Source organism: Python bivittatus, unplaced genomic scaffold, assembly GCF_059951505.1.
Source record: "Python bivittatus isolate LINGU-HERP-01145 unplaced genomic scaffold, Pbiv_v1 ctg000310_np1212, whole genome shotgun sequence".
NCBI classification, from domain to species: Eukaryota; Metazoa; Chordata; class Lepidosauria; order Squamata; family Pythonidae; genus Python; species Python bivittatus.
The window spans coordinates 9,697,577-9,709,388 of record NW_028277054.1 but is presented as its reverse complement, the minus strand read 5'-3'; the positions used below and the strand labels follow the sequence as shown (position 1 = coordinate 9,709,388).

Here is an 11,812-nt window from a genome sequence, read left to right as displayed (position 1 = left end):
GTCTGCTTTTTTACCTTATCTGGTTAAGCATATTAATGAGAACTTGAATGGTGATGAAGGACTAGAAGTAATTTTAGGCCACTCATGCTCTGTCTCTGCCTAAAAGCCACCACGATGCGGTGGTGAAGGTGCTGGATTAGGAATGGGGAGACCCACGTTCTAGGCCCACTTCAGCCACAGAAAGTCTCTGGGGGATTCTGGGCTTGTCCCTCCCTCTCAGCCCAAGAGCCAGGTGGGGTAATGGGAAAGGTGCTGGTCTGGGAGTGGGGAGAACCGGGTTCTAGTCCCCACTCAGCCATGGAAGCTCCTTGGATGACTTTGGGCCAGTCACTCATTCAGTCCAACCTACCTCACAGGGCTGCTCCTGTGTGGATAAAACGGGAGGAGGGAGCAAGCGTACACTGCTTGAGTTCCTGTACAAAAGTCACGATATAAATCTAAATAAATACTGTGTGAAAATTGTCTGGACCTAGTAAGACCAGATGGCTCCCAGGCTACCAATGAAATTGACACCGCTCCAGTGTTCAGCTGCAGGAAAGAGAAAAAATGTGTGTGTGTGTGTGTGTGTGTGTGTCAGGAGATGGTTAAATACATTGTATTGCTGGAGAATATTGGCAACAAGAGAACATTCACCAACATCCAATAGTTCGTGGGTTTTGAGGCCCCTGCATCCCATATAACATAACACGCTCCTTCCTGTCATATTTAAAACAAATTTTATTCATGAAAATATGCTGTACAATGCACTATACACAGTTCTTTACATTGCCACATACACAAAAACTAGAATAGCACAATCAAGAAGGTTACATTGCGTACAATATATGTGTGGTGAGAGATAACAGCCTGTTGAAAACCCCCTAAGCCCACCCCCGCCCCGGCATCTGTACAGTTATAAATACGAGGAGGAGAAAGACACACTTTTCTTTTAATTTTACTGGAAAAAAATTGGTTGGGCCAACCTTCTTGGCAAAATTTCTGGACATTGGGACGCCCCCTCCAACGTGGGTCTGCTCTTTGAACTCGATTTCACAGACCCCAGTGCTTCCTGTTCCCTGAAACAGCCTAGTATTAGGTGCTTCGATTCCTCCTCTGCCCTCCAAGGCTGATGCAGGATCGAGGGCTAGGCTGAGATGGCCAGGCTGGTGTGCTGTGACTGCACTTGGTCCAGAGGTCTAACATGGGCAACCCATGAACCACATGCCTCATTTGTGGTTGAGTCTTGCAAAGTCACCAATGCCAAACTTTTGTGGCAAGATGATGGGGATTGAAAGCCTCAGGTTTCTTTACAAATAGGCCATGTTCACAGAACACCTGTAACCTAGAGGTTGAATAAATCCATTTTCTGGTTTGTACAATACATTGAACCATAAACTAACCAAATGGCCTGAGTTCACACAACACACTAAGCCACAAAAATACTAACCAAGGTTAACACTAGTCAAGCTTAGCAAGTTGTGCATTTGCAGCCACTGACTGCCTTGATCTGGTTAAGCCTGTTGGGTGAACATAGCCATAACATCTCAAAATAGGTGTGTTGGCCTTTGGGAGACTTAATGTGCCTCCTGTATTTTGATTGAGCAGGGGACTTAGAACCTCCCAACTTCCAGAAAAAGTAGGCTAAATGTTTTGGCCCCAATCTTTCTAGCAATGTTACCGCCAGTCTCCTGTGACCTTGAAACATGACGCCTACAGATCTTGATGTAATAAACCAAGGGCAACTTTGCCCAAGAAGAGTCAGCCACACAGTCTAAACAGAAGTGACACAGAGATCTATGGGATGCAATTACTATGTTTTCACTTGGTTTGTTTAACTATGGTTTATTGAATAAACCACTATTGGCTGGGTTTGCCCAATAAACTAAGCCAAAACATCATTCACTTTACAGCTTAGCACATTGTCTACAACCAACCTGAGCTGCAAGACAATAGTGTGGCTGCTCTTGACCTCTCATAGAAGATACTGTGGTGATTCGATTCTTTTCAACATCTAGACATTATTCGCCATGAAGTACCTCTTTTGGTTTGGAGGATCTGCCCTGGTTTCATGCGATCTGTTATGCTGGCTTCTGTAAGAGAAAGAAATGCAGCACATGTTTTGGGCACCCTTTTCATTTCTTGTTATGTGCTGTCTTGGCTTTGTGTACAGGTTGAGTGGTTAAAGAACCTGTCATATTCGCCAGGGAGGGATGTCCGCAGGGTATGGTCAAAGAGCCAAGATGGCAGCCGCGATGATGTGATCCAAGCCCCACCCATTTCTGATGAGCAGCAGCAAACTGAAGCTTTGACCACTTTACACGGGACACACATAAAAACCTAGCGAGCTTCAATCATACCCTTGTGGCTGCCATCTTGACTTTATTTTTACCATACCTTGCAGACAATCCTACTCCCGGGCAGTTTTCAGGAAGGTGTGCAAAGCAGGGAACAGGAGGCCCTGTGAATATCAGTACCAAGCAACTGCCTCCAGTTGAGATTACAGAATCATTCCTTCAACAGTAGAAATATTGGCTTTTTTTTAGAGAAAATGTTTATCTATAAGCATCAGGTTGCTGACATGAGTCTAAGTCTGTCTAGTGAGAAAAATCGTAATTCTTCCATTTGAGAACAATTTTCTACTGACCCTCCAAACATGTGAATTAAATTGGATCCTGAAAAAAAAATAGTCAGAAAAGAAACCATCCTAAATACAGGCATGACAAATGAATACTTTATTGGGGGAAAAACCATCCTAATTTTGCACTCAAAAAGCAACAATTCAACTTGATTAGAAACAGAGACAATATTCCACTTCCTTGGCATGGTCGCTGCCTTGCTGTTTCATGCCACACGAGCAAGGCACATCAGCAGGGGTGTGCACAGGGTAGGGTCCAAAAAGCCAAGGATGTGGCCATGACAGTATGATCGAAGCTTCCACATGCACATAAAAAATCATGGCCACCATCGTGACATTTTGGACCATACCTTGTGGACACCCTGCACTTCAGAGACAGTGGCCCACCAGTGCACCTCACTGCCATCACTAGAGGTTAATTTGCTCAACACTGTTTCACTGAACCTGTCAAAAGCACGCAGGTAAGACTTGGTTTAGAAATGTCTATGGAAGCCTTTCCCCACTTACTTTCTTCCCTTTGTATTGGACATCAAGCTTCATCATCCCTCACGGCTATGCTGGCTAAGGGATTTTGGAGGCTATAAATCCAAACCCATATGGAGGGCACCAGCTTGGAGAAGACTAGGTCAAAGTCATTAGGTTAGTGACTTTGAGAAATAGGCACTCCCCAAATCTTAGGCGACATGTAAAAACCAAGTAAAGTTAATAATAATAAAGATGATCAAAGCTGCATCTGTTAGCCAGCTTGACTGTTGATACTCAATTTGGCCCTAGAGGATGATTGACCACAAAAGGATCGAGAAGAAAATTAATCATCACATCCATTCCTAAGGCAACAACTGATCCTCACCTCCCTGAAACAGTGCCAGGCAAAAATGATCTTTCATAAATTTCCATCAAACTTGTGGGCAGAGAAGGACCAGGGAAAGAAAAAAATTGTGATGACAGTACTACCATTCCTGAAAACACTTTATGGGAAATGTTTCTACCCTTAAATTGAATGGAAGTACAGAAAGCCAGAGGACTACAGACAGCTGGAGAAAGGATTGGTCAACAAAATACATGTTCTTCATATACACACACTCCTTGGCCACCTTCTAACTAAATAAGTGCAAGAATGCTACCTATGAGAATTGCACCTAAATTCTCTTCTCCCCTGAATTATTTTCTAAGATAAATTATCTCTTATTAAATTGAAGGAGACCTGGTAAAGAGAAAATTGCACCCTGCCCAGCCCTTTCTCAACATTCAAGACCCTCTCTTGCCAAGGCATCCACAAGGGGTGTCAAAAAAGTCAAGATGGCAGCCATAATCACCATCTTGCTTTTTTTAACACGCACTCCTCCCCCAGATTCCCCTGCTCCCTTAGCACTGCATTGCACTTCCAGAAAAACCAGTAAACATCACACCTGGCAAATATGATGCCATTGCACACCTGAAGGACCCCCATTGATACATCACCTGGACTGAGCAAGGGGATCACTTTCTGGAGGTGGAAATTCTGTGTGGATGGTACCCAAACAACCCAAATGAATTGTGCTCTGTTTGCCTGTACAAAAGAGCTGAGGGAGGAAACATCACTGGAATGGGAGGCCTTCTGACTCTTGTTCTATTCCTTCCATCTGTGTTCACCCTGCAGGACATTAATATGTCATCCTGTAATCGTCTGCTTAGTACCAAATCTCACTGGATTTAATTTAAAAGTGGCTGCACATTTTCTAGTATAAATGGTGATAGATTCTTCACTCTCTCTTCCTCTCCTCGGATTCAAAAAGTTCTAGAAATGGGCACTGAGTTTACAATTTCATTTTTCATTACATACATTTGGGGAAAATGAGGCTGAACATATAAAATGAACTCATGAGCTGGACCAAACAATTGCTACAGTAGTAGTAGCAGAATGCAGTAGTATAGTGGTAATCACAAAAACAGTTGAAAGCAAGCAGAAAGAGAGAGAGAGAATTCTATGGAATCAAAATATAGTAAATTCAGTGTAATAATCTGTAAAAAACCCATCTGGGGGAAAAAATTAAAGCCTGTCACTAATATAGACCCAGAGCAAAGAGTAATATGGGCCATTCAGAGTCCTAGTCTGCTAATTTCCTGGGCAAAAGTGAGTTATCCAATATGTAAGTCAAGATTTTCTTAATATGGTTTACTGAATAAACTACAATTGACTGACTTCATACAACACACTAAATCATAAACCCTGGTTTACAAATCACACTGGCTCAATTCATACAACACACTAAACCACAAGCAAGTAAATCATATTTTGTCTTAGCGTGTTGTGTGAACTCTACCCATGACAAACTCAGCTGATTACGAGCAATCTATGCCTCCCTACTGCAGATGGCCTTTGGACACCAGGCTCAGGTAAGAATCACAGTGTGGCTGGTAGAAACACCAGAAACAGCAGTGCAAAAATGAAGGAGGGAAGCCAGAGACTATTCCACATTGTTTCCCTTCATTGCTCATAAATGGTGACCATGCCTTATACATAATGTTGGGACCTGGAGTCTTTCCAACCACTCCTTCTGTGCATCTATTTTACATCTCTATCATCTTGATTTAGCACTGAATACCATTCTGTTTCATACTGAATGAACACACAAGCTATCAATTTTCAGAATTCTAAGCAACAGCCATGCTGGCTGGGCAATCTGGACCTTGGAGGCACCCAACGGGGTAAAGAAGGCTGACCGAGCATTAACTTGCCTTACTGAAATAAAAGCCCAGGGGCGAGATGGGAAAATGTGGAGGGTGGGGATGGGGAAAGAGATCTCCCTCCTTTGAGGCACATGATGAGGCTCTTCCCCTCCTGTCAGACTTCCAACTGGTAGGAGTGTAGTGTTGTTTTTTTAAAAACAAAAAATTCTCATGGGAGTCTTTGAATCAGGATATAAAGAGTTTGCCTTAAAAAAAATCCATAAATATACCACACCATACTATTTTATGTATCTACTGCTAGTTTGCACTTAACAAATATCAAGGCAGATCATTTGTTTCAATGTTGGTGTGGTCAGAACTTAAGAAGAACCCTGCTGGTTCCAAACAAAGGGCCACAGATTGGAAGACCCATTTCAAGCAGGGTTGAACTGGATGCTGCCCAGAAGGCATACATAAAAACATCCTTCCTTGTTCTTGGATCAGCTACCCAGAAGCATCATGTTTTGGAATAATTCCATTTAGCCACCAGAGATGAATCCATAAAAAGATGTCCCACTTTCCTTCAACCATGCTAACCATCTTTTAAAGTCATCTCAGCCAGTGGCTGTCACCATCTCTTGTGGCAACAAACTCCAGTCCTTAATTATCTGCCATGTGAACAAGTGCTTCCTTTGGTTTGCCCTAAAACCACAGTCAAATCAATTCCATCAACAAAAAACCCTTATTGATCCCACTCCTGAAACAAATGGAATCATTCAAAGTGCATCCGTAATATTGGCTGGGTCACAGTACCCCAGACATTTTTGGAGTGGTTCTCAAAAAAGTTGAAAAGGTAAAGAAATATGAAGGATGGCATTATCCTGTTTTCAGTTCTACTCTCCTATGGTTTTAACAATGTTTTGTCCCCACTTTTTCACTTGGCTTCTGCCCGCAAAACTAGAGGTATTAAAAGCCTGTTGGAAAAACAGAATTCCCATGGTGTCACAATTGTGGGACCATCAAGTGAAAGTCAAGAGCCAAAGAGCCTGGGGAGATCACTAAATTCAGCACCAGACTATATTACACTTTTAATTCAGATAAAGTACCTGCCTCTTCTATTACTACTATTGGCTGGCTCTCTGTCCTTCTGTCTTGTCTGTTCTTGTAGTTCCACCAAGGAAGGAGGGATTGTGAGGAAGGATAATTGAAGAAAGGGATATTATCATCCTACAGATTGAAAGGATTGGGAATTTAAAAAGCCACAGAATCCAGCACTACCACGAGGATGTCATAATTCTACTGATCCCTTTTCATCTGTGGACAGGCAAGCCAGAGACAAGAATCAGCCTCAGGTGGGCTCTACCAATTTTGCATGAGTTTTCCTACATGAAAACAGGGACAACCAGTCCTTCTGCTGTAGAAACATTTCCAGTGATCATTTCCAATGCTTCCAGCTTGCACTGAAGTGCTAAACCTTTAAAATAAGCCTGTATATTGGGTTGTTTTGAAGACCTGCCTGGATCTGGGGTTTAAAATGGACCCTGCAGTTATACTAATTCTAACCAACTTGTTCTCATTTCAGAATCAGAGGCCTGATATGTGTGCACTTGAGAGCATGAACGTACATGAGAAAGAGACACAATGAACATTCTGCTGAAAGACTCTGTGAAGTGTGTTACCCTTCCTGTAGAGACTTTACACTTGACATTACAAAACTTTTCCCTATTATTGAAAGGTGAGCATTTCAAGAAACCAAATATCCATGTTTGGTCTCAGTGTAGCAAACAACACTCATGAATGAGCAGACAGAAACCGAGGGAAGGCTGACACCAAGGTGACCTGAGACAGGTCCCAGATATTTAGTCTTTTCTCACATTGACCCTGACATTGATCCATCACCTGTCATGCCATGTCTGGGTAGAACTCTAGTTTTCTCTCATCACCTTGTGGGTTTGGTTCTCCTAAACTGGTGCTCCTATTCTAATAAAGCCAATCCTTTCTTTTCAGGGTTTTTTTTTCCTTTCAGCCCATTCAACTGCAGACCTTCAGATTTCTTTGCATGGAAAGAAAGAAGTTACCCATTTCCTCCTTATTCCAGATTGCCAGGAATAATCAATTTCTAGAACCAAAATCAGTTATTTGGGGGTTTTATATTGGCTTCCTGTTATGTTCAGCCCTATGAGTTTCATTTCTGAAGGTGCAAACTCTGAAAATAAGTTCCACCTTCCTGCTTAACCTGCCCATCCTACCAGTAGCCATATCTACCATAATGCCAAATGCCATTTTTTAAGTGCAAAATGCACATATTTGTGTGCTGGAGCATAGTATCAGGGCACATTCCCCTACTTGTGGCCACGTGCACGCGCATTTCATACTGTGAACTATGTGTTCCTGTTGCAAACCCAGATGGCATGAAAATGCACATAAAAAATAGCCAACATTGAGTTGGATTAGATTGAGTTCAGTTCTTGTTACACCCCACGTCTACTGGGCAATGCAAAGTTCACAGAGTAAGTGGCTAGATCCATAGCAATCAAACACATTTTTTCTTTCTGCACCAGCCATGCCACAAATACCTTAGATCTATTTTTCCTACCTGTTGAGCAAATCCTCAGTGATTCAGTTAAAATGATGGAGATATAATGGAGCTATCATATGATAAACCTAGGTTTCACATGGGAAGTTCTTCCCTGTCGCTCTTGGTGGCTGCATAAAACAGGGGACATAGATGGGCAAGGAATGGGTGAGAGGACGAAATCAAATCAGAGTTTAGATGTGGGGAGAATAGTTAGGAAAGCAGCCAGTGAAAAACTTCTAACTTTTCATGGAAGCCATCTAGGTTAGTGTGAATGCCTGGCAATAGCTCTAAACTGTTCTTCAGGTCACAGATCATCTGTTCCCTCTTTCTGTGCAATAGTGCAAATGCCCAGGGAGGGAGGGAGGGGAGGGAGGATATGGGGGGGGAAGCGACTTTGCAATGCCATGGCTAACTTGTGCCTATTGCACACATCAAAGACAGATCCGACTTACTGCACAATACACCTGGCACAAGGCGGGAAGCCGCCGGTACCTGTCAAAACATTTTACCCTACATTGTGTGTGTGTGTGTGTGTGTGTATGTGTATGTTTGTAGTGTTGTTGTCAAGTTTCAACAGATGGCTCTAGCCTGGCTGAAGAAATGAAGGCAAAGAAAAGAAGAATAGCAGGGCTGAATGGTGGAGGAAAGAGTTCTGTTTTCCCAATACCCTCTTCACCCCACTGACTGCTGGGTTTGAGCAACCTGAATGGGCCTCATCCAGGTACCCAGCTTTGATTGGTGGGTTGTGGGGCACTGGGCAAAGGGGCCACATTGAGACCATTTTGTGGCGGAAGAGCCGAGTCAAAGTTGAAGTCCATCTCGTCACTGTCCATGAAGTCATTGAGGATGATGGACTCCACATCACATTCCAAGCTCCCATTGAACATGTCCAAGTCTAGATCTGCTGGGAATCTGTCCTGACTCAAACCAGGGGTATGCATGGCTTCTGGGTATGGTCCCTGCAAGGAATCTAGCAAGCTCATGTGCGCCCCCTGGTTGTTGATGTAGGAATGGAGATGCCCGTGGTGGGGCATGTTCACCATGCTGCAAGTGTCACTGGGCAGGCTCATAAGGCTGATCGGAGAGGGTAAGGCACTGTTGTTAAGAGGAGGGTGGTGGCCAGCTGGTGATGGGTGGTATAACGTGTTGCTCTTCATGAGAGAGGACGAGTGGGGAGGGTAGGGGACCAAACCTATCTCTCCGCCTCCACCCCCACCGCTACACACCAGGGCATTTTGTCTGTGGCTGCGAGGCAGGCCCATGCTGTTGGCTGGCGGCAGATGTGGCTCACCCTCCTTGTGCGCGTAGGAAATGGAGGAGAGCAGGTCCTGCAACGAGGCGTTGCGGTAGGAATTCATGGGAACAAAGGTGGCCTGCTTGTTCTCTTGGATCGTCTGCATGGGCAAACGGCGCATGATGCTCATGGCAGGCTGGCTATAAATAGTCCCAGAGTAGGTATTACCACCTCCTCCCCCTCCCCCACCTCCTGCACCCACTGAGGAGCACTTGGAGCTGAAGCCAAAGTTGGAGGTCCTGGGCCGGAGTCCTCCAGCAGAAAGTGGCTGGGCGGGGTTCATGCTGTAGTTGTCCTGCAGGTCATCCAGGAGGCTCTCTCCCAGGCTCTCGTTCAGGTTGATGGTGCCAGTGAGATCAGTCAGCCTGGGCATCTCCACTGAACAGCGGGCGTTCAGGGAGGGGGACAGGGTGCTAGAAGGGCTGGGGTACATCAGTGGGGAGGATGGGGTCCCATCATCCTCCTCCAGCTCATCTGGCTCATGGTTGGCCATGATGGGGGAGAGGCGACCACTCAGCGTGCTGGCCGAGGAGTTGGCCCGTGTCCGGAAGTCAGCCCAAGCATCATATTCCTCACTTGCATGGGAGGTGGGACTCTCTGACCATTTGGCCTGCTGGCTAGCCGGGCTTTCCTCTCCTCGTTCCTGAGCAGTCTGGATCTGCTTTTTCCGACTGGCTTTGCCCTTGATCCGCAGGAACTTGCTGTTGTTGTCCATGGAGACGGCTCGCCGACGGGGTGTCTTCCCAGTTTTGCCACCTTCGGGGTTCAGCATCCACCAGGAGCTCTTGCCAGTGCCTTCATTTTGCACACGGATGAAGCGGGTGTGCAGGGACAGGTTGTGCCGAATTGAATTCTGCAGGCAAAACAAAACCAAGAGAGGAAAAATCCATCACTGCAGGCCAGGAGCAGTCCCGCATCTTCCATTTGGCACCCCTTCTGCTTTCTACTGTCCCCCAAAACCACCCGTCACCTGGCTTTACAGCTGACATTCCCCAAGCTTTTCCAGCTCTGCTTGGGGTTCCCTTAAAGCAGGAGTGCCCCTCTTTTCTCAAGTCAAGAGACACATCTGGGATTTTAACGGCACACTCCCAAAATGGGGAGCACCAGGACAAAGACCGGGAAGGGCCACGACAAAAAACTAAATCAGATATAAAGTCAATTAGCGCTTCATTAAAAGAATTAAATTTCAGTTAACATGATTATAGTAAAGTCTCCTTGAAGTCCAGCTCAACTCCTGGGACTTCACGGAGATGTCCTTGTCGGATTCTTGGAAACAGTGTGAACGTGATTTGTCATGATCTTTTCCTGCAACATCATTACACCACACGCATGCAGTAATTTTTCACTTCTACTGCACTGAAAAGTAGAGTTGAGCAACAACTTGTGGAAGGTCTCCAGGGGTCATGCCAAGGTTCCTGGGAGGCACAAGCAACCCTGGGCCTTCAATTTTTGCAGCCAACTGAAACAAAGATGCAGTGCATCTCAGTGTAGCAAGGAAGACAACCAGCAAGTGACCTAAAGCATTGGCTGCACCAGACATGTACTAACTTCCTTTATTCAACTCTACTCGCTTAAAAACATAGAAGACTTAGCATCTTTCCTCTGTTCTACCTCTACCCCCCTCCTCAGGGAAACAGCTGACTTTTTGTTTCACCTCAAACATCATGTTCCAACACTCGGGCACCCTGCACTCTGGGCAATTTCCAAGTGCCCCATTCAGTGGGTCTGTCATGGAGAGTCCTTATGGGGTCTCCCATTCTTGTGTTGTCCAAAGGGCTTTGCAGCTGCCATTGCAGCTCCTGTGTTAGTGTTCTCTACTGTTGGGTGCCTCCCCCCCGCCATCCTTCCCAAAAAAGTACTGTGCCAATGAGGAAGAAGGTATTTTCAGCCCCCAGCTTTGCTTTTAATTCTAATACAGGGAGGGCAGAGAGATAGAAGGAGAGATTGTGTGAACAGGGAAGTTGATCTCTGATAGGTACAGAATGTTGGAAGAATCTTGCCTGTGACCTGTGGATTATTTCTCCACTTCCCTCCCAAGGAATTTTCCCATGGAATTCTCGCTGTGGTTCTGCACACCTGATTAACTCAACAGTCAATGGCAAGGGTGAACGCATCACCGAGGGCAGAGCCTGCAGGTGATCAGCCAAAATGGGATGGGGGTTTGGCTCGGCTCTGCTGCTGAGGACCCAGCTACTTGCCAGGAAGGCAGGAACCAGTCCTAAAAGGCCAGAATGGCTGGGAAAATGGGAGCATGCCATCTAGTGTGGGGGAGGAAAGTTACTGACGGAGTGGAGTGGAGAAAACTGGCTAAGGTCACTGTCCTCCCACCCACCCCCTAACTCCGCAAACCATCTGGAACCATCACTAACAGCAAACTCAGGGTTGGGGGAGTGGGCTGCTGCTGGGATTAAGATCCCAAAGAGGCTGCTAAAAACCCTTTCAGATAGTGACAAAGCCCATCCTCCCCACAAGACCTTTAGAAACTCTTTCTGGCTCAAGGGTAGATGCTTCAATGGGACAGAACTGCTCTGTAGATGGGACAACTCGAGTGGCAGATTGCACCACTTCAAGGGTCAGCTCCTGAGCTGACAAGCGTTTCCCCTGGGCATTCAAGCAAAGTGTAAGGAAAATGCAGGGATGGTCCACAGCAGGCCCATTCTAGAACATGATTTTGCCA

General features: G+C 45.4%; 1 protein-coding gene across 1 annotated transcript in view; it reads right to left on the bottom strand.

The window, feature by feature from the left end:
• Positions 1-749: 749 nt before the first annotated feature.
• The window catches only part of FOXO6 (forkhead box O6), a 124,193-nt gene continuing 113,130 nt past the window's right edge, over positions 750-11,812 (bottom strand). The window contains exon 2 of the mRNA XM_088140048.1: positions 750-9,988. Coding sequence (XP_087996174.1) covers positions 8,555-9,988 — 1,434 coding nt within the window. The 3' untranslated portion in view covers positions 750-8,554. The remainder of the gene's footprint in view (positions 9,989-11,812) is intronic.